Source organism: Ceratotherium simum, chromosome 7, assembly GCF_057802395.1.
Source record: "Ceratotherium simum simum isolate JZ-2026a chromosome 7, ASM5780239v1, whole genome shotgun sequence".
In the NCBI taxonomy this organism is placed as follows: Eukaryota; Metazoa; Chordata; class Mammalia; order Perissodactyla; family Rhinocerotidae; genus Ceratotherium; species Ceratotherium simum.
The window spans coordinates 75,981,682-76,005,386 of NC_141906.1; the positions used below are offsets into that span (position 1 = coordinate 75,981,682).

General features: G+C 38.7%; 2 protein-coding genes across 3 annotated transcripts in view; one reads left to right on the top strand and one right to left on the bottom strand.

Annotated features, from left to right (window-relative positions):
- SIAE (sialic acid acetylesterase) overlaps nt 1–10,415 on the bottom strand; it is a 36,007-nt gene extending 25,592 nt beyond the window's left edge. The window contains exons 1-3 of one of the 2 annotated variants that reach the window (XM_087433860.1): nt 10,251–10,401; nt 9,594–9,679; nt 5,426–5,587 (exon numbers count right to left, since the gene is read on the bottom strand). In XM_087433860.1, the coding sequence (XP_087289986.1) occupies nt 5,426–5,587; nt 9,594–9,633 (202 nt within the window). In that variant the 5' untranslated portion in view covers nt 9,634–9,679; nt 10,251–10,401. Of the gene's footprint in view, nt 1–5,425; nt 5,588–9,593; nt 9,680–10,250 lie in introns of both variants that reach the window. The other variant, XM_014793720.2, reaches the window with a different exon arrangement.
- A 134-nt stretch (nt 10,416–10,549) lies between these two features.
- On the top strand, nt 10,550–21,937 carry SPA17 (sperm autoantigenic protein 17). Its single transcript, XM_087434057.1, has 5 exons — nt 10,550–10,576; nt 11,727–11,907; nt 16,920–16,990; nt 18,940–19,023; nt 21,626–21,937. The coding sequence occupies exons 2-5, from the start codon at nt 11,754–11,756 to the stop codon at nt 21,767–21,769; spliced, it is 453 nt and encodes a 150-aa protein (XP_087290183.1). The 5' UTR covers nt 10,550–10,576; nt 11,727–11,753; the 3' UTR covers nt 21,770–21,937.
- The last annotated feature ends 1,768 nt before the right edge of the window (nt 21,938–23,705 follow it).

Sequence of the window (23,705 nt, forward strand, 5' to 3'; positions counted from 1 at the left end):
TTAATTGAAATGAAATTAAAGCCCAATCCTGTCATGCATCATACTCATCTGTGGCTATTCCCAGCCTCTGTGATGAACTGAATTCAAAGCTATGAAGATTGGCCAAATTTCAGACAAGTGAATAGAAATAACAAAGGCAGCAGCATTTCTATCCTTAATCTGTACCAATCCCTCCTTACTTTTAACTGAAGCATTTACAGGAAAAATAAGTTACCCAGTTATAACCCTAAATGAGGACAGACAAAAATATACAGAGATTAAAATTCAAGGGAGTTTAATAAAAAACATAAAATAGAAATTCTTATTATACTATCGAACTGTCAATATTAACATAATCATAATCTAACAGATTTACACAGTGCCCCAAACTAACTTGTAATTATCTGATCAAATGTGAGCACAGGTTAGAGAAAATCATTCATGATCTGAAACTTCGCCTCGCTGATGGTATCATCCTTGTCCTCAACCGCCCTACCTCCTCCCCATAGTGCTACCGAGATTAATACTACTAGTGGTTCCGCATTCTCCTATCAACAGTTAAATAGGCAAAGGGAGAAACCAACACATAAAGTAATGAGAGGTATATAAATTAATCTCAGTGAAGAAGATATTTAGGCTTGCCCATTTAATTATTTTCACAGAGTTATTTACCAGACTTAAGGTTTTCGAACTCAACTAGGGAGATGAAAAGCTATCCAAGACCCTATTTCAGAAATTCATAGCATATTCCTTAGGAACCACCCCCCTACCACCTTCCTACCTCTCACCCACTCACCCCACCACCACTGCCAACATCATACTTGGAAACTTAAGGAAGATATCTTCAAAATGGCAAAATTAAGCCTAGGAGAACCAAACAACATGAACAAAGTTGAAGAAACAAGAGAAAAGAGACTATACAAACAATCACTTTAAAATAAATATTCTTGGTATAATGCTGAAGAATACGAACTGATTTATAATTTGTGCCCATCAGATCAATGTAAATTCAAAGGATAAGAGCAGTTAAAACTGGAAATGGATCACCCTAAAGTTATTATACCAACCTGTAAAGAATAATTACAAAAATACTGTCCAAGTGCCTAATATGTAGTAGATACTGTGCTAAGTTCTTTCTACTCAGCAAGAGCTAAGGAGAAGCATGAGACGTCTGGATGTATGATGGGAGATTAGTAAAAGCTCAAACCATAAAGGATTGCCCAGAGTCTTGGGGGAAATGTCCAAAACTCTCAAGGCACCAGTGAAAGGATGCATGTTTGCTCCTCTCAAAAGCACAACTGACTAAGCTTGCTACTCCCATCCATAAGAGGTCAATTAAGCCTAGGACCAAACGCTCACCGCTGTTTTTATACCACTAATAGCCAGACATCAACATATTAAATGCATAATTCAACTAAAGCAGAAAAACCACTGTTTTGGAAACAGTGGGCAGCTAGTACAGATTGTGTCGCACAGGTGTGATGTGCTCCATATGGCTCACTTCTGAGCAGGCAGACGCTCCAATCTGTCCTCACTACAGTCTTGCCAAGGTCTTTCCAGGCTTCTTGCACTGACACATCTTACTGGAACTCTGTCCTCCTGCCAACAACATTACCCATTTATGGTGACGAGGTCAACCCCCAGAAAACCTAGGACAGGACTATTTTCTAGCCTTCTACTACTGTACAATCTATTCGTAGTCACTGCTGTTAATTAGATATTTACACTTAGTCTCAATCCAGGCAATAAGGCTGGTGAAGAGAACTACTTTCGCCAGAGCTTCAAAAGGTTTTGCTGCCCAGCAATAGAAAGACAATAAGGGAAGGGGGAGACATTTGGGCAAACCATGGCAAAACCATCCTACTACAGCCAGACGCCAAGCTCTCTCTAGGGCCTAAAGCATCTGAAGAGAACTAAGCATCAAGACCTAAGCCTTATTCCCAAGAACTGCTCTCGTAATGAAACCTCTCAACTTCCTCAAAGACCTTCGAGAACTTCCTTCTGCGCTAGTCCTCAAATTCTTTCAGTTTCTAGCTTTTTTCCTCTCCCACTTGATAAAAGAAAAATAAACTCTGACACAATAATGGGCATTAAGTGAAGCATGCTAACACTGCAACCAGGAGCTTTTTATTTTTCTAAGTGGTTGAGGCTTTTCATATTTTTCTAAATTAGAGAAAAATATATCTATTTACCTCAATCATGATAATAAATTCAGGCAGACACATCCTCATTTTATCACCTACCTATGCTTCCCCCATATGAGAAGATATACCCTATTCTCCCCAATTTTATTCCTTGCATCTGAAAAAATCATAATGAATCATTGACAACATAGTTTGAACAGGCTTAGTACCTGACCATATTCCCAATCATCCCTCAGGTTTTAATTTTCCCAATGCTTAAGTGTCAGTCTGCTGGACAAAAACCTTCATGTTGTTAAATTCCACTTTGTTGTGGGCACCTAGGGGATTCTAGGTAATAAGTTAAATACTAACAGAGATAGACGGAGTGGCAAATTGAGGTAGTCTTGCTGAAAATCCCAGAGTCCTCATCAAAATTTAAACAGAAGTCAAACCTTCAATATACCCTGTGGTGTCTTTTTTGAGGAACATTTTCTTTTCTGCCCTATAAAATTTCCTACATGTCTACCTCCTTCATTCCAAATAACACTTTATCCCTTTTGCTTCACGGACAGGACAGAGCAAGATGCCCATTGAAGTAGGCTTGTGGATCTATATAAACTAAAATACCTGTCTTGTCTACCAAGCAAATGTCGAAAGCCTACTTAATAGATCTACTCCCACCACCACCGATAAAAACAACCCCTTTTCCCATGAAATTGCCATCAACAGTCCATGAATCACTTGGTTCCCTTGAGTTGCTGCTGGATATTTTAACTCCAAATGACGCATCACTTTGCAGTGAAGCAACTGAAGCATGACTTGAACCTAAAGCACTAAATGAGAAAGGACAGCAGGAGACAGTGAGGTCCTGGAGAATGGGCACTGTTTGCAGTCTGCTTTGTATTTTCTAGAGTTTCTAGCTCAGTGTTGTATACATAAATAGCCCTCAATTGATGTTCATAGAATTGAACTCAAGATAAGTGAGCAAGTTCACCATCACCGTAAAGGAAAAGAGAGGCTCATCCCCTAATTAACACTTTTTATTCCTTCCTGTCACCATCTACCCTCCTGCCTCATCTCTGGCTACTCCCAATACTGGTCCTGAAACAGCCATGAAGCGGGGAGAAACTAAAAATAATGCATAAAAATATGTTTTTAAACTGAAATGCCATATAGTTAGTATGTGCTTTCTGTACCTATCTCTATAGTTCGATGTATTCTCTGTCCCCTAAATATTTATTGGTAACGTTAATTATTAGCACCAAGGAAATCCTATTTCTTATTCTTAAACTACACAGTTCTTTGGATTTCTAAATCATCGTCATTACTGAGACCACCACTACTTGTACTCTGTGCTGCTCATTTCTAAGATGGACACGACACAAAAGGAAAGCACTGCTAGTCTCCTGACTTCTTCATTGTCAGTACATCCTACAAGTCACCAACAGCATTTAAATTCAACAGAGAACAACTTTTCAATCAGCTTAAGCTTCCCTTTCGGGTCTCTTAGTTTCACCCAGTAACATTCTTACCTAAAAAAGTCTTAAAATCCAAGAGCTAGAAGTACTTACCTTGCTTCTATGCCTAGTACATAGTATTTAAAAGTGTTTTTGAATGGAAATGAATTATGAAGAGCCTGCAGCAGGGTCTGGATCACTCTGGATATCAGCACTGTATATTGACAAAACTAATTAGGCAGTCCTTGTTTTCAGGGGCCAGTAAAATTTCCACGAGCTTCCCTGTCACATATATATTCAAGTCACTGCTCAAACCACCAACTCCACAATACTCCAGCACCCCCCAGAGTAGCCTCCTCACCTGTCTGACTCTCATCTCAAGATCCACAGCTATGTAGCTAACTCTAACCAAGACATAATCAGGTCTCCACTTGACCCAGCCCTGGGCATGCCCTCCTGCATCCAGTAAGTTCTAGCTTTGCTCCTCCGCACACTCTCATACATCTTTATCTCTTCTAGACAGACTTCTTGGTAGGACCTCTCTGCTCATAAAGACTGCTAATTCTCACCTTCTTGAACATCCTCACAGCCACTATCTTGGGTCAAGCCTTCATTGTCTATTGCCTGAATATCATAATAGCCTGCTAATAGCTCCCGCCAGCTCTAGTCTTATTGATCTCCAATCCATCTTCCACAGTAATCTTTGCCAGAGTAATCTTTCCAAAATAAAAATCTGATTGTGTTATTTTGCTGCTTAAAATCCATTGATCCAAAATAGAGTATACACTCCTTAGAAATGACAAAAAGGCCTTCAACATTTCCAGCCTTATCTCCAGTCATCCACCACCAGTCACATACCCCAGTGTTCCAGAAAAACCAACCTGCTTGCCATTTCTCCAATGACCGTGCTCACTCAGGCCCCATGCCTTTGCCAGGCTCTTCCCTCTACCTGATTTGCCCTACTCATCTTTCAAGATAAACCTTAGACTAAGTTAATGATCCCTCCCATAGCACCCTGTACTTCCTCATTGTGACACTTATCACAGTTAAGTGTAATTGCTTATCATTATTCTGTCTCCTCTCCTAACCTATAAGCTTCATTAGGGGAGAGACCATATTTGTTTTGCTCATCACTGTATCACTAGTACTGGTACATTATCTGGCACACAGTAGGAATTCAATAAATATTTGAATGACTATTAGTAATAATAATAATAGTAATGACAGCTAATACTTATTCAGTACTTACTGTGTGCCAGGTACTGTTCTAAGTATTATACACGTGTTAATTCATTTAATTCTCATGATAATCCTAACTATTATTATCTCCACTTTACAAATAAAGAAATTGTGACACAAAGATGTTAAATAACATGTCCAAGGTTATACAGCCATTAAGTGACAAAGTCAGGACCTGAATTCAGACAGTGAATTCCAGAGCTTACGTTCTTAACCTCTCCGCCATACTGCCCCTCCCTTTTATATGATTCAGTTCAAATGTCACCTTCTGTGGAAGCCTTCCCTTACCATCCAATTGGAGTTAGACGTTTCTCTTCTGTATCCCATGACACTCCATATACAGCTTCATCATAGCATTTATCACACTGCACTATACGACTTGGTGTCTATTTCCATTATTCCGTGAGTTCCTTGAGGACAGGGACTTTGACCTAGTCTTATTTTTCTTGGTGTTGTCAGTGCCTAGCACCTGGTAAATACTCAAATAACTTTTATGGAAGGATGGATGGATGGATGGATTGATGGATGGATGGATGGATGACCTGAGCTGGAGCATAAGCATTCATATTCAGATAATCCAGCAGGTGGCAGAAGAAGACCAAGCGAACAGAGGATGGGCTGCCTTACCTTTCACACTGGTCTCTTTCTTCATGATGGTTTCCTGATCTTGGCACAGAGTCACTGTCACTGTGGCTCCAGATATGCCATAGCCCCAAATCACTGCCCCTGCAGGCTCCTTCTGCAGCACCATGTGATTATGGACGTACGACGCAAAGCGAAAATCAGCACCTAAAAAATTTAGCAAACACTTAGAAGAGCATCATTGGAAAGATTCATCACGGATTGAATCTGGCTAAATAGCAAGGAACAGAGAGTCTTTATACAAGAGAATTTGAATAACCAGTCCTTTTAATCTTCCAAAACTAGATCTTGTTACTCCTAATTAAGTAAGCAGCATAACAAGAACAGTTTCCAACAATATGCATCATAGTACAAGATGACAAATAAGGAAAACTCAAAGAGCCTGGGACAACCAATGTGTCACAAGCCTCCTCCCCTTCAGAGCTCTTAACCTTCCTTTGCTTTCAGGCTTGGCCCTAACGTTTAACTCTTTCCCCCAAGTCACCAAACTATTCCTATTTTGCACCCCACAGATAGTTATATAGCCATTAAGTGACAGCCATTAAGTGATTTATGAGAAAAATAAACCACTTCCTTCCCCTACTTTCCATTACCACACCCACTCCTCATAGCTGGGAATAAAGAAGCCTGCCTCTCTCCAACACAGCCTTCTCTAATCTTTTCCCCACTCTCTATCTCCCCCTTTCCTTCCTACCAGTGTCCATGTCCCTCAAATAATCCCCTTTATTGTGGGTTTTTGACAACCCACCAAAAATTCTAAATGAGCATTTATGAATATCTGCAACATCTGCTTCCTTCTAAGGTAAATTCAGATAAACTAAGATGCAAAAAGTGAGGTCGGTGAGAGAGAGAAGGTCAAAATGTCTGAACAAAGGTCTTTCATTGCAATTTTACCCATTTCACAAGCTAAATTATACAAAAAGAACAAGAGGAAGACCACTTGAAACTATGGATTCTATTCTAAAGAGTCACTAACAAGACTGAATAAGAACTTACTTTAACAAGATCATTCCTATTTTTAACATCCAGCCTATATCGAAGTATTTTATTAATAACAAGCATCTATCCAAATTATCTCAGTAAGTTCCTCATCAAAACTTAACAAAGAAAAAAAAAAGCTTCTTAAGTTACGTCCCAATTTGTCTGAACAAAACAGACAAAAATCCCTAGAAGAAAATAATTAACAAAATTAAGATTTTTTAAGGGTTTTAAACAAAAATGACAGGCAGGAAAGAGAATTAGAACTAACAAGGTTGACATTTTCCTCTCTGGAAGCTACGAATGATGACAGCCCCTTAGGCTATAGTTAACATGGCAGCATAGCTAATGGGATCTCCTACACAGAGTCAGTGGCCTATCTGTACTACGCTTCAAATAACAGCCCAGTCCCTAAACATCCTCAGCTCTCTCTTATGAGTTAGTTCCATCATAAAACCTACATGACAATCAAGGATCATCCAGAAGGCCCACAGGGCTGGAGATGCACAGCTACCACGAGCAAAACGCTCTAAGAAGAGACTACAACACCCCAGGATTGCATAAGCACATTGGCAGCCTGCTGGAGGGAAGGGGAGAGGCACATGTGTGGGAGGGCCTAGTCTTGGGTAGGTGCTTCATATGGAATAAAAACTGAAAACCAAAGGCCTAAGAGCTAAGCAGAGGGAGGTCAGGGTGGCAGAATGGAGTGAAAAAAACTGGCTGCCGCTTGCATATGAGCTGGTGCATGCAAGGGGCTCCAAGAGATGTGTGCAGCCACTGTTTCATAGGCTTGGGGAAATACCTTTCCAAGTCAGTTTGTTTTCACCAACACACATCTACTGAAACTCCTCTGCATGGCTCTATTCTGAGTTAAAGAATTTTAGAGGTGGAAAGGATCTTTCACACCCTGGGGTATAATCATGTTATTTACTGATCAACAGACTGAGATCCAAGGAGATTAGGTAATTTTTTAAAATAGCTTACATATCAATTAATCAATTCAACAAATATTTATTAGTAGATATATGTATTATTTGTTGATAAATATTTATTTGTTGCCTACCATGTGCCAGGCACCATTTTAAGCACTGAGGATATAACAGTGAAAGAAAAAAAAGACAAAAATCCTTGCCAGCAGGGAGCTTACATTCTACTGGGGAACTTACTTGTGGGGCACAGTGTTAAACACACTGCAGACATTAAATTTCTTTGACTGGTCTCAAATTACATAGGTAGTTTATGACAGGACTAGAAACCATGTCACCTGATTCCAAACTTACTGCAATTTCCACTCTGTGGCAGTTAGATACTGGTGGTAAATCAAAGAAAAATCATATTCCCTGTCCTTAAAAAGCTCACGTTCCAAGCTGATAAGAGTAGACAGTGGAACACTACCAAGGAATTGAGCAATGCACAAAACAGGAGAACAAGAAAGGAGGCGGGACCGGTCATTGTTTTTGTCAAACACAAGACTCAACATTTAAATTTTTTTTTAGGTCTTCAATTTTTCCTTCATTTGGGTGTTGGGGTAGACAAACAGGAATTAGTGTTCTGGGGACGTTCAAAGTCGTCATTAAAAGTAGACTGACAATCAACAACAACAAAACTACCAACCCAATTAAAAAATGGGCAAAAGACCTGAACAGACATTTCTCCAAAGAAGATATACAGATGGCCAACAGACACATGAAAAGATGTTCAAAATCACTAACTATCAGGGAAATGCAAATCAAAACTACAATGAGATATCACCTGACGCCCGTCAGAATGGCTATAATTAACAAGACAGGAAACAACATGTGTTGGAGAGGATGTGGAGAGAAGGGAACTCTCATACACTGCTGGTGGGAGTGCAAACTGGTGCAGCCACTATGGAAAACAGTATGGAGAGTCCTCAAAAAAGCAAGGATAGAACTACCATATGATCCAGCTATTCCACTGTTGGGTATTTATCCAAAGAACTTGAAAACACCAATTTGCAAAGGTACATGCACCCATGTGTTCATTGCAGCGTTATTCACAATAGCCAAGACTTGGAAGCAACCTAAGTGCCCATCAAGGGATGAATGGATAAAGAAGATGTGGTATATATACACAATGGAATACTACTCAGCCATAAGAAACGATGAAATCCAGCCATTTGTGACAACGTGGATGGACATTGAGGGTATAATGCAAAGTGAAATAAGTCAGAGGGAGAAGGTCAAATACCGTATGATTTCCTTCATTAAGTAGTAGATAATAACAACAATAAACAAGCACATAGGGACAGAGATTGGATTGGTGGTTACCAGAGGGGAAGGGGGGAGCGAGGAGGGTGAAAGGGATAATTCGGTACATATGTGTGGTGATGGGTTGTAATTAGTATTTTGGTGGTGAACATGATGTAATCTATGCAGAAATAGAAGTACAATGATGTACACCTGAAATTTTTACAATGTTATAAACCAATGTTACTGCAATAAACAAAAAATTAAAAAAAAAAAAAAAAGTAGACTGACAAAATTAGAACAGTGGTTACCTCTGGTGAGGAACTAGTGGGTGCATTAGGGAGGAAAATCCAATAAAACTGGTAATGGTCTAGTTAAGTTGGGTGGAGCGCCCATGGGTGTTCATTCGATTGTTTCATTGCTACATATATATTTGCACTTTTCAAATATTACGTGATAAACATGAGCACAGAACGGATCATTTGAAGGGAAGATGTCAGGATATGCAACCAAATAAGAAGGAAGGAAAATTTAGAGCACTAATGAATGAAAAATATACTTAATGTTCATGAAGGTGATGTAACGGTACGACCCAAAGTCAAAGATAAAATATTGATATTAAAGTTAGCCTTTAACAGAAAAACTAATAAAATTATGGCCCTACTCTCCTCTCTACCTTCTCCCCACCTCATAGGCTTGACTCAAAGGTCACTGAGTGGGGATGAGAGTCAGGAAATGACATGCAGAGTGCTGCTAGTTTACACTTCTGTTAAACCCTGAAAAACCACTTATGGGCTGCAGTTTGTCTGAATCTGGGTACTTTTTGGGTTCTTAGGTAGAGCAGCAGCCATTTTTCTGCACTCTGTCCATTCTCCACCTCAACTTTCATTTCTTAACAGGGATCTTTGGGGTCCACTATTCGAGTGGTTTGAGGGGAAAAAACGGGTCCAGCCTTATCACTTTACTTTTCATTAGCAGACAGATTCTGTCTTCTGGTTTCTCCATGGTTGTTTCTCAGTGTCCAGCCTCGGGTCAAATGACAGGATCTGACCTGGACAACAGTGAAAATGAGTCACCCTCCTCCCCAGTGCTACCCATATTTTCCCAACACCAAAGCTGTAAGCTGCACCAGAAATCAAAGCTGAGCCTTAAATATTCTGAACTAGTGAGGGAGTTGCATTTCTTAGCCCTAATCACCACTTAAACTAGTAAAATTTAATTCCCCCAAGGAGCCCAGCCTGAAGCAAACCTCCCCAAGGGTACCCTGAGGGGGCAGAACTGAAATGTTTCGGATGATTCAGCCACCTGTTTCCAAATAGTATCTAGCTAGCTTCGCCCCCTACCCGTCGGGTTCCCCTGCAGAGACCCTGAGGGTCTCGGTCTGCGCACATTTGGGCCTCCCCACTCGGATAAACCGAACTCTCCCGCTGCACCATAACGACGGTGGAAGGGAGTGGAGGAAGCAGATGGCCCGGATCTCCCGCCCAGCTGACACCTGCAGCCCAGGCCTGCAGCGGAGAACCTGGCACCGAGCCGGGGTTCCTTCCCCCACCTTGAGAGGGGAGCGCGGAGCTCGGAGCCCGCGCAGGCTGACGGGCAGGGGTCGAACCAGGCCGCCTCACCTGCACTTGTGTCGGCCCGCAGGATTAATAGCAGCACCAACCCAAATACAAATCCCGGTGCGAGCATGTTGGCGAGGATCCGCCACTCCTGCACGGGAGTCGGGCGTCGGGACTCGGGACTCGGACTCTAGGCAGGGGCAGGGCCGGGGAGGCCTGACTCCACCCTCTCAGGCCGTTCGGTCCGCGAAGCTGCCCGCGGCCGCCGGGGGAGGCAGTGCCTCTCCCCTTCTCGGCCGCCGTAGTAGATTTAAAAAAAAAAAAAACGGTTACCCAGCAACGAGAAAAACAACGGCAACCATCGGCACCAGCTCTCAGAGAACCAAGAGGTGAGGCGGTTTACCCCACTTCCTCTCCAAAACTGAGACCTCGCCTTTTCCTTTCGCTTCTCGTATTCTCTCTCTCGTATTCTCGTATTCTCTCGGAATCCCGGACGCATTCCGGGAACCCTAGGGCAGACAGACAGCGAGGCTGCCCATTCTCCGAGAGTCTGACATCCCAGATCCTCGACGCGCCGCACCCCCGCCAGGCCTGTGTTCCCCCTCTGACCGCCCTCTGCCCCCTAGATTGGTTCAGGGTCTCACCAGGCCTTTTCTCAACCCTGGAATGATTCGATACCTCATCTCCTGTTCCTTCGACAAAGAAAAGAAGTCCTCCACAGATTGGGCCTCATTAACCCGTCTAGCCCCCCACCTCGACCCCTACCACGGCTTCCAGCCGTGTTTGGCGTTGACACCCTCACGTACAACCAGGCGAGGTCCCTGAGTGTCGTTTGCATACGCAGTAGCCCAACCCGCTGCTTGGCAGCTATCCTTAATCCAGCCCTTGTATTCCAAGACAGGAAGAGAAGACCTGGTCAAGACAACACCAGAAAATATAAGAATCCTAAAATTTTGGAGACTGGTATTGCAAAATCGTGACCCTGCCCTCCCGCCTGCAGCCCCGCTGCCCCTTCCAAAGTGTGTGATGTGTTTTGAGGCATCATAGGTCATGCTTCAGAAGTGGAAGCTCAGGGAAAGACTAAGTGTGAAACTTCTTCAACAAATTAATTTCTAGAACCAGGAGTAAAACAATTTTTTTTTTAATTTTAGACCCTAAACAGGGTCTTCTTGGCAATTTATGATGAATTTTTAACAATTATTTTCTCTAAATTCCTGTGGGATAACAAAAATTACCCTCACCTTTTAAAGACAGAAAGAAGAGGGACAGAGAGAAAAAGTACTAGTGTTATAGTGAAAAAATCTGTGATTTTTCTAAGTTTTGAAAATGATTTGGCCTATTAAATGGGTCTATATTTGTAATATTGTAACTAATGGAGAATTCAAAACTCTTTGGAAGAAATGGATGGACTTGGGTTGTGTTGGGGAACAAAGAATTGAAGTTCAGAAAATTTGTCTCAGAAATAATTGTTGTCATAGTTGTGATTATCTAAGTAAAATCAGACAAACTTAAAGACAGTACTCTTTAATGAATCTCTAGGCACAATAGGCAGTTCCTTCCAAGGAGATGTCGATTCCATTCTCCAACACCAACTACCGAATTCCACAAGGATTTGGAAATCTTCTTGAAGGGCTGACACGCGAGATTCTGAGGGAGCAACCGGACAATATACCAGCTTTTGCAGCAGCATATTTTGAGAATCTTCTAGAGATAAGAGAGAGTAAGCTTTTTAAAAATAGGCATTCTAAAAAAAAAAATAAGAGACTAAGCGTTTGGTTATGGTGAAACTTGCTTAAGACTACTCCTATTCCACAGAAAGCCTTTATGAGGCAGGTAGCTTCAAATAACAGTTGTTGCTATTTGAAACAACATGTGACTTTTTGACAGGTTCTCTTAAATCACATTATTGAAAATTACCAGTTTATTACCCAGATGTTCCTCATTGTATTCCTCATGGACACACTGGGTGGAAGGGGACCTCAAGAGATCATCCAGTCTAGCTCTTCATTTTCTAGCAGGCTCTTCTGTGTATCTCAGGCAGTTGACTGTGTGTTCTTTCTAGGAGGAGAGTTTGTGGTTTTCTTTACATTTTGATTCTTCTTACTTGAAAGTATTATAAGTGTTGTAAAAAATAATTCTACACTCCTTAGATTAAATAAATTGGTATTCGCTGGGAGATATGAAACTGTTCTGCAATAAAGGCATAGAGAAAAACTGCTTTGAAAAGTGAACTTCCAGCTTGGGAAGGTAATTTATATTCTTTCTCTATACTCCCAAGGTCGCATCCTGCCCAGAGACTAAGATTCATGCTAACAGTGACTCTTTGGTTGAGAGCCAAAGCAGAGTTTCTTCACTTTCATAAATAAAATTTCCAAATCTCCAACCTTGAAGGTTCATGGCTATCAAGACCTGACCCAATGGTCAAAATTGGAATTATTACAGCTATAAGTATCTACTAAAAACCCATTCTTGACTAGAACAACCATTTTGTATAAGCTGTTATCATCATTACTTTTGATTACAATATTCCAGCAGAGGGGTAAAGGTGACTGAAAATAGCCACATTCCATTTTAAATCATTTTACAAAGGGAAGAAACCTACTGTAAGGCTTGAATTGAAACAACTCCCAAACACACTGCACAGCTCCACCCCCTTGCCTTCTTTGCCCTACCCCGGCAAAGCTCAAAATCTGCCAATTTCCAGAATGTTGCTGGTCTTTTCCGGATTCAGTCAGTGTGAATATTTGTTGTACAATGTGAAACTTAAGTGCCACTAAAAAACTATTAAGAGAAATCCTTTAGGGTAAGAGGTAAATTGTAATGAACCTTAATTTAATTTTGTTATTATAACATTAATTTTGCAAATTTATGCAGTAAAACATCTGTAGTCATTTACTTAATTTTAGCCCTCAGAAACATCCCATTACAAAAACATATGAATCGTCGTTACTGGATCATGATAATTAAAGCAATTGGTGATTCAGATTAATGGTCTCAGAATACTAGCTCTCTAACTGATAAAAAATGGGTAAAACTATTTGAAAAAATTTTAAGCATCACACCCATTTCCACTCATGTAAACCAAAGGTGAATTATCTAACTGATACAAGTATCAGAATTTAGTCTCTCCAAAAGGGAAGAAAAAAGTCCTCTAGCCCAGTTTCTCACACAATATGAGAATTTCCTTGCCAGCATTCTTCATAGGTAATTACCAGTCTTAATTTTGGTTTTTGTAACAGGAAATGTGTTAGTATATGATAAAGGTGGCATCTCAAATCAGTAGGGAAAAAGTGGGCTTTTTATTAAATGATGTTAGGGTAAAGATGGAAAAAGACAAAATTGGGTCTGTTCCTTACATCATACACTAGGATAAGTTCCCAATTGATTGGAGATTTAAATGTTTTTTAAATGAAATTATACAAATGCTAGAAGAAAACATGGATGAGTTTCTCTATAACATAAAAGAGGAAAAAATTTTGGCTAAGTTGCTATAATTGTTTTAAAAGTCCACAAGCAATTAGGGAAAAGATTGATAAAATTGACCACATAAAAGTAAACTTTCACATGGCAAAAATCACCATAGGGAAAATAAAGCTACAAATAACAAACTGAGAAAAAATATTTGCAATTTATATCACAACTGGTTAATAAACCTAATAAATAAAGAGCTTGTAACAACAGTGAAGAAAAAATCAACAACCCTATATAAAAAATGGGCAAGAGATATGAGCAAACAATTCACACAAAAGTAAATTCAAATGGCACTTAACATATGAAAGCATACTCAAACTAACCCATAGTAACAGAAGACCATATCAAAACCACACTGAGATACCACCACCCACCACCACCATCCTCCCCCATCAGATTGGCAAAAAGCCAAAAATTTGCAAATTTATTTTAGGCAAGGCTAGAGAAGAAATAAGCACTCATGAAGGTTGCTGGAGGAGGCACAAAATGATACAACCCCAAGAAAGGGAACTTGGCAATATCTGCCAAAATTATATATGTATTTAACCTTTGACCCAGAAGTTCCACTTCTTCACTTTTCATTGCATCGTTATTTGAGGCAACAACCCAAATATCCATCATAGGGGATTTTTTGAATAAACTAGAGTACATCCACATAATGGAATGATATGCAGCTGTAAAGAAAGAATGAGGAGGAAGATCTCTATATGATGCTATGGAGTGATCTTCAGGATATATTAAGTGAAAAAACTAAGGTGGAAAAAAGTGTGTTTAGTATGCTACCAATTATCTAACAAAGGGGTATTGATATGAATACATAACTGTCCATTTATATTTTTTAAATGGAAGAATAAATCTTTAAAAATTTTACATTTACCTCTAGGGGGAGAAGGAACAGAGTGGAGGGAATGGGATAGAAGCTAGACTTCTCTGAATATATCCTGAATTCAAAATCATAAATGCTTAACATAGTTATAAAATGGAATTAAATTTAAAAATTAAGTGATTTCTAAAATTTAGAAGGAAAGTGAAACAAATGAACCCTCTAGTATTGAATGGGTAGCATAACTACACAGAAAGGGATTATTTGAAGTGACTTCATAACACAGTAATTTGACTGTATATCACTGGTGGACATAGCCTGAAAACAAAATGAAGTAAAAAAAATTCTTAAATTGTTTTCAGTAGTCATTGTTAATAATAGTATCGTATAGTTATTTTGAAATTATTTTTTATATATTGTAGGACATAGCAAATAACTAACTATCCTACTGTCATTAGGAATAAGATTTTTAATGTAAGAAAAATAACATACAAATACAAAAATGAAAGAAGTTAATAAAATCCTGTAATCCTAAATTCAAATTGGAAAATATCAGTGTGTCCTCATGATATATTTTCTCTTTAAAAAATGAAAAGTATTTTCTAGCTCTACACATTTTTTAAAAGCCCTCAAAATAATGACCAACCCGGTACCAGTGAACACCTAGCCCTAGACTGTGGCCTCTAACCACCTTTTCCCAGGAACCAGAGCTTCTTGGAGAACTCGCTAATTCCATGACCTGGGCAGGAAATATGCAAGAGGAGCCTGAACATCTTGCCATCCCAGAAAATAAGGAAACTATTAAATATTACTGGAGTTGTTTCCAAAGGACTCAGGAGCATCTGAACACCCGAAAAAGCTCCTACTGGACAATTTTGGACAATTAGAGCATCAGTAAGAATAATAAATGCCATGAATTGAAATGCATCCAATTTGTTAAATACTCATGAGTTCAAAATGATTTAAAAAAAAAACAAAAACAGGGCTAGCCCCAGTGGCTTAGTGGTTAAGTTCGGCGCACTCCGCTTCAGTGGCCCAGGTTTGGTTCCCAGGCGCAGACCTACACCACTCGTGTATCAGTGGCCATGCTGTGACAGCGGCTCACATACAAAATAAAGACTGGCAACAGATGTTAGCTAAGGGCAAATCTTCCTCAGCACAAAAAGAACTTGAGAGGACGCTAAGGAACCAAATGGTTATTTTGAAAATTGGTAAATAATGGGAAAGATCAAACCTTTAACATGTCTTTTCTGTAAGAACTGTATTTCAGGGTAACCAAATAGTTGATGAGGGAAAGTTTTTCTTTATTGAGTACTCCAGAAATGAAGAAGTAATGATCAAATTAGAACATTGCCATTTTGCAACCCCTAAAGAAACTAAACAATCATCATCAATCGGCCCATAAAAATTATAAAAAGAGAGACAACCGGATATTATGTATCTCCTGACAGAAATACACTGCACTACCTTTAATGTGTTCTTGCCAAAAAAAAAATCAAACCTGAATCAGATCAAACCTATAGATCTAAGTAGCAGTCTACAGGAAATTCAAAGGCAGAGAAACATAACAAAAGGCTGTGTATGCCCATTATTTAGGTCCTGATTTAAACAGACCAAGAGTAAAAAAATAAATAAATACTATATTAGACAGTGGGGGAAATTTAGATAGTTGATTATACTAAGCAATTATTGTTAGTGTTTTTAGGTGTGATAATGATATTGTGGCTTTATATCTTAGTGATGAATACTGAAATAAATATTTATAGATAAAATAATAGGATGCCTGGGATTGTCTTGAAAATAGTCAGAAGTAAAGGAAGGAAAGTGAGTGGAACTAGAGCTAAAATAAGATAAATCATAAGTTTATAACTGTTGAATCTGAGTAATGTGCACACGGAAATTTGTTATATTATTCTCTCTACTTTCTAAGTTTGAAATTCTTCATAATGAAAAGTTAAAGAAAAATTCTGTTTAAATGCTTCTTCCTGTCTATGTCAACGACTGTATAATAAGCCTCATTTTTAAAAAACCTCTCCCTTCCTTCTGCTTTCCAAACTTCCTTACTATTTAGCATTTATTTTTGTACGTTTTCCTGTGTTTACTAATACATGTTTATAAGTTTCTATACTTATATTTAAGTATTGGCATTTGTTTCTCTCTCTCCCATTTTATTATAAATTCTATGAAGGCAGCAATTATATTTTTTTACTGCCTTTCTAAATATCCTCAAGGGCTCATCTAGTGTTTAATTTGTCATCATCTGTTTGTTGAACATCAGTTATCTCTGCAGCACTAGGCTACGTACAACATCAATAACATTTTCAACTGGCGGTACAGAACCTGTGATTTGAAAAAGAAAACTTGTTTTGTGTTACTATTTTAGATTTACTTTAATGAATTCAAAATGACTCTGCAATTATTATATTTTTATTATTTAGAAACCAACTTTGATCCAGCAGAATGGGGGAGTAAAGTAGATGACCGCTTCTATAACAACCATGTATTCCAGGTATGGTCCTGTGAAGCTATTAGATTTGGTTATTTCTTCTTCCTGTCACCAAAACACAGATTATTGGGATCTCTCCAGAATCATAACGTATCTGAATCATGTACAGATACTTAGCTTAAATTTAAAGACGATCAACGGGAAGAATGTACTTGAAAGTTATAGAATAATTACTCTCATTTGTTCTTCAAATTTTATTGAGTATCACAGTGCTTAGCAATAGCAGATACTCAATAATATTTGTTGAATTAATGAAGGATATTTCATAAAATCAAATACTATTCGTCCAATTATTCATTATCATTGACATCTCACAAAAGACTGATTAGAATTCAAGATGGTGGGCCGGCCCGTGGCTTAGTGGTTAAGTGCGCGCGCTCCGCTGCTGGTGGCCCGGGTTCGTATCCCGGGCGCGCACCGACGCACCACTTCTCCGGCCATGCTGAGGCCGCGTCCCACATACAGCAACTACAAGGATGTGCAGCTATGACATACAACTATCTACTGGGGCTTTGGGGGGAAAAAAATAAAATAAATAAAAATCTTTAAAAAAAAAAAAGAATTCAAGATGGTAATTGTATAGAGTTTTCTCTGTAAAACTAATCTGTTTAGAGACTGAACCTATCTTCTTTTTAGCAGCATTCTCAGAATTAGCCTTTCTCAACCAAGGTTCCTCAAAATAATTAAACCCTAAGCTGAACGCACCCGTTGCATGTAAGAAATCAATGTCTCTCCTTTGTATCTAGAATGATTCTAGTTATGTACCATCCTTGGGAGAGTTGAGAAAATAGTCACTCAGAACATTCTGTGCTCTGTGGTCCAGATGAGGAACACTGGGAAAGGCTATGTGGGATCTAGCATCATTGGCATCAACTGGAAGCTTGGTGGAAATTCAGTCGCAGGCCCTACCCTAGGTCTACAAATCAGAAGTTGGATTTTAACAAGATCCTCAAAGTAATGCCTAGGTACATTAAAGTCTGAGAAACACTACTCTAAACAACTGAGATAACACATTAGCCACAAAGCACCAGCAGATATTAGAATTAAAAGGAATTAACAATGTTCAAGTTTTGCTGGTGTTCCACAACAGATTTGGGGAATTTCCTGGGAAAATATCTGTCACTTATTCCATAAGTTCAAAAGTGAAGTTCCATCCATTTATATCTGCCAGATATGAGGGTGTTCTGTTTATTTCCATTTAACTGCATTCTCTGTGTTCATGTTTTATTGAAATCAAGAGAATAATGTTGAATATTTTTAAATCCTTGTGTCACATAGCAATTTCAGGATTTTTTTCTTTTCTTTTGAATTCTGAAGGCTTTATTTGATTAGCTTATATGTCCTTAAATTTCTGTTTTATGGATTAAAGAAGCTCTTTCCATAGGTTGTGAATTAGCAATGCCTCTGTTTTGGAGGAAGATTTCAATAACCATGTCAAAATGGGCAGAGCTAGTTTCCCTTTTTCTATTTAAATTGTTCCCCACAGCAAAACTTGAAGTAAGTTGGACTTAGTTTTTAATCTACAAACTTCATTAAAAAATCAACTTGACATCATACTATAGAATACAATGGCATTTATTTTGTTCCTATTTTAGAAGCTATTGGCACCTCTTTTTTATACTTTTTCCAGGATTCTTTACAGCACCTTATCAACTTTTACTATAGGACAATGGTTTGTTTTTAATATCAAACAATGTCACACACATTCCAAAAGCAAAAGATCATTTTTTATCAATTCTTTGCTCTTTAATATTTGTTTATGCATATTTCCTTGAGAGTTTTCATTTATTTCTTCTTTTTCCAATCTATTTTCCTTGTTAAAAAATCAGTATTATTTAATTCCCACTACTTCTCAATAACTTAAAGTAGTATTTAGTTACCTTTAAGCAGTTTGATCCAAGATTTTACTATTTTGGAAACATTGCCTATTTGGCCCTCTCCCCTCTCTCCAGGAGCAAGAACCACCTGAGAAATGTGAGCCTGACAAAGAAAAGTCTCAGACATCTGTGAAAGAGGAGACTCCAGTCACAGCCTTAGTAAGTTATAGTTTCCATGTACTATTGGATTCCTACAAAGAATGATATCACTCAATTTAAAATTGTCCTCCAAATGTGAATCTAGTCTGTTATCCATATTGCTAAAATTATGATTTTGCTTTCTAGATAACTAGCATCAGTGATGAACTAACTGGTGGATCATTTTTAGCAATGCCTCTTATAAAGGAAAACTCAGGGGCCGGCCCAGTGGCGCAAGCGGTTAAGTGCGCGCGCTGCACTGCAGCCGCCCAGGGTTCGCGGGTTGGGAACCCCGGGCGCACACCGACACACGGCTTGTCAGGCCATGCTGTGGTGGCGTGCCATATAAAGTGGAGGAAGGTGGGCGTGGATATTAGCCCAGGGCCAGTCTTCCTCAGCAAAAAAGAGGAGGATTGGAGATGTTAGCTCAGGGCCAATCTTCCTCACAAAAAAATAAATAAATAAATAAAGGAAAACTCATTCTTCCCATTAAAAATAAAATCTTATTTTCCAATATTGTCAATGGATGGAAAAATCTCCCCAAGGGGAAGAACAGACAGAGTTCACAGCCCCAGTCTTGATCCTTCAGATTCACCTTCCACTTTGGGAATTTTTCACTAATTGATGCTGTCACCACCACACAGTGGCAAAGTTTCAAGGATAACAAAAGGAAGTTCACAGGGAATTACATACAACCAAATAAAATGGCTTTACATGTGTGTCTTACTCACCTTCCCTGCATTTCCCTCTACAAAAATGACTTCCTGCCTGACAGTCTACATCTAAGCAAAAAGACTTGGGAAGAGTCCACCCTCAAAGACACCTATATTTAGTGGTGTGTTAGAGCCAGATCTCGAGACGATTGTGCACATCTCTGCACAACCCCATATTCAGTAATGGCACTTTGGTAGCTTGAAATGAGCCAGAATAAAAGTATTAAGACCATAGCAAATACTAAAAATCAGGCCTTTTTTTTTTTCTGGAAAGCCAGTTTTTAAACATTTACCAGCATATCACTGTTTATATTCTTCATAGTCCAGACTCAAGAGGACCAAGCCTAGTGAGAAAGAACTCACTCTCTACAACGTTCAAGGCCAAACTTCTGAGTTCCTTTTCATGTCTTAATGTCCCAGTTAGTTACCCAATAATTGACACCCAAAATGGACATCCTCCTCAAGGAATACCTTAATTCCTACCCAGTGGGGCATAACTTATCCCTATAACCTTTACAAATTATTCCAGAATTATATCAATACAACTCAATCAGCCTAACGTTGGCCTAAGGTGCAATGGGAGGTCAGGGAAAGGGAGTGTCATTTTCTTACATCTTTAATAGATGCCCTTACATAGGTTTTCATGAGTTCGAGTTGAGATCTCATTGATTTCCAACTTCCGCGTAATTCATTTGCCCATATTGGAGCAACATCTCAGAGGATTTTTTTTTATTGATGTCATAATAGTTTATAACATTGTGAGATTCCAGTTGTACGTTATTTGTCACTCACCTTATAAATGCGCCCCTTCACCCCTTGTGTCCACGCCCCAACTCCCTTCCCCCTGGTAACCACCAAACTGTTCTCTTCTCAGAGGATTTTATACCATTCTGTTTGCATTTAAAAGTTTTAAGAGCTAGATTTGCCTCACTGTTTATAGGGGACGGGGGTGAACAACCCAAAGGTCCATCAATAGGAGACTCAGTAAATAAAGTACATCAGTACAATGAAATGCAATGGTGTTATAAAAAAAAAATAATAATAATGGGCATAGTTATATACTGAATAATAACATAGAAGAAGGTAACCAAGATATATTGTTACACAGAAAAAGTAGTTGCAGAACATTGTGATTACCGTGATTTCATTTTTAAAATAAAAAGGCATATATATACCCATATGAATACTTTGTATATGGAAAAATTTTGGAAGGCTATATATACTCAACCCATAATAATGGTTACCTCTTGGGAGTAGGATTTGGGAAGTGGGAGAAAACTTCACTACCAGTGATATTTAAGTTTTTAAATGTGTATGTATCACTTTTATAATTTAAAAAGATATATTAAAAGCTATATATGTATTGAATTATACACTGAAGATCTGTGCATTTCACTGTCTAAATTATATCTAAGTTAAAAAAAAAAAAGAATGCAAAAGTTCAACCAACCGTGTTAAAACTGACATTATCATACTGCATGGATTTCTCTTTGGTACTCTACTTTAGGAGTATGGTTTTGATTAGCTAATCATTGAGAAATTAAGAAGTTAACACTTTAATCCATTTTATGTAATCATGATTATTTTGAAACAGCACATTTACTATTCTTGAAATTTTTACTATGTTTTCCCCCCCAAAACGTTACTGTTAAATAGGAAACTGTTAAATAGGAGCTCTTTTGGGGGGTAAAAGTTGGCAATGACCTTTTATTGCAGAGACATATTAAAGAGTGACAAAACAAAATGCCTGCTATTTTGGCATTCATCATTTGGTACACATACAACATGACAATATATAAAATTCCCTCAGGAAGCAACAGATCTCGATTGTTGCATCCCTAAATTGATTAAATTTATGCACTTACTTTTATGGCATCAAGAAGTCTCTTACTTTTCTCTTTTCCATGAAGGAATCTTCTGAAGAAGATAAGGAAAAAGAGGAGAATGCTGCTCTCAAAATCCAGGCAGCCTTCCGGGGACACTTAGCCAGAGAAGAGGTGAAGAAAATGAAACCCGATGATGATCAAGAAAATGAAAGTGAGGAAAACAACTGAGGAGACTGGTTTTACCCCCAAGAAACATGAAAAAATAATTCAAATCCATCAACCTTGTCATTGTCGTTTTTTTCTTAGTAAGTGAGATTTGAGGGAGTGAAATAACATTTGTTGCTGTTGTGAAAATCTGTCGTGAGCATTTGTTTAATAAACATGCCATTGAACACATGCCTCTTGAAGATTTCTCTGAGATCATGAATTTTATTTATACTTCTCCCAAGTCTATGTATAGAGACCCTTGGATTTAGAGTTATAGCACTGGAGTATCTTGAGTTTTCCGAGATCTCAGAGGTTATGTGGTCTAACAATTATCTAATGAATAAATCTTATCACATCCCTGAAAATGGTCCTTTAACTCCTGTTTCATGCCTAGTGATAGAGAATTTCACTGCCTTTCAAGGGTAGTCCATTAAATTTTGCATTCTCAAATTTAGATAACTCAAATTATTAGAAGGATAAGCTGAGTCAAAAATCTGCCTCCCTGTCAGTTTCACCCATTGATTTTCATTTGTCATGCATGCATTCAATCATTTATTGAAAAATGTATTGAGCACAATTCATGTGCTGGGATTTAGTAGTAAATATCTGTTCTTACGTAAATATCTGTTCTCATGCAGCCAACAGTTTTTTTTTAATTGTCTTGCTTTCCAGAGCCACACAGAATAAGACTAATACATTATATTTGAAAAAAAACAAAAGCTATCATAACATCATAAATATTCTCTTCTTCAGCTAAAACTTCTCAAGTTTCTTTAATGTATAAATGATAATACCTGTTTCACAAACTCAGAGGCCTTATATCTTTTATTTTTTCAATGAACAATTCAAGCCCTCAGTCCCTTATTTTTAGAAAGTTCAATCTCTCCTTTTTGAGGCCTCCCTACCCTTGATTATCCAAGAAACTGGGGGTTCATGTCTTAGACCAAAAGATGCCGTTCCCTTCCCAAAACCAAATGTAGAGAAAGTAGAGACATCATTTAATTAATGCTGTTGCCTTCTGCTACGATAATGTAGCGTAGTCCAGCAGACTGAAGTAATATCCTGGATGATTCAGATTTCTGTCTGCAGCACAGGGGATGCCCCATGCTTTGGTTCTAGGGTTACACCTCTCAGTTCCCCACACAGCCATTGTTCCCCAAAGCTCAATAACATGTCTGGGTGGCTCAGTCTTGAGGAGCTTCTAAAACCAGCCGTATGTTATGCATAACAAGTGCTCTCCTGCAAACACTTAGATCCTTGTCTTAAGCTCAGACATTCTCTTTCTGCAAAGCAGTTTTATTTCAGGTGGCCCCTTGCCCTTCCCTGTCACTGAGCCTTTATCAGGCTCTACAATGGAATTTCACCCAAGTGATCTTCTCCACTCAAATACAGATGACTTGTGCCAATGATTTCAAGGTCGTGGCATTTATTCTATAATCTCCACTCACCTCCAGGCAGCCATCCCCCTTCCAAGGTCTTACTGCCACTAGAGAGCTGATACCAGCTAAACACAAGTCTCTAATATCCACTGGACCCCTTCCTCCCATTCTCAACCCCCCCTTTCACAGGCTTAGAGAGAGAAAAAAATAATCAGCTCTCTTCCAGGATTCCAGCTGCTTGTTCCCCTATTCCATCCAAAGCACCAGCCTCCAGTCCCTTCTCTCCTCAAACAAAGCCATTCTGCTTGGGGGATTATCAAGGGGACCCAGAATTAATGCAAAGACTTAGCTTCCCTGTTCTGGAAAGAAGATCAGAAGAGCAAAAGAGATTTTTCCCTAGTGAGTATATAGCAGGAAAGAAAAAAAAAAAACAATTAACTTTTTCAATAATTCTGTTGTACATGTAAAGTGATTAACCCTGTGCTTTCCATATAATCAGCATACACACCCACATACACACAAACACACAAATCTAGTGGTGGTGATATTTTTGGTGAATGAGGAAGAGGAAGAAAAGA

Coding starts and splice junctions, on each gene's coding strand:
- SPA17 (XM_087434057.1), top strand. CDS start 11,754: ATGTCGATTCCATTCTCCAACACCAACTACCGAATTCCACAAGGATTT. Junction 11,908..16,919: donor TCTTCTAGAGATAAGAGAGA/GTAAGCTTTTTA, acceptor TTTATTATTTAG/AAACCAACTTTGATCCAGCA. Junction 19,024..21,625: donor AGACTCCAGTCACAGCCTTA/GTAAGTTATAGT, acceptor TTTTCCATGAAG/GAATCTTCTGAAGAAGATAA.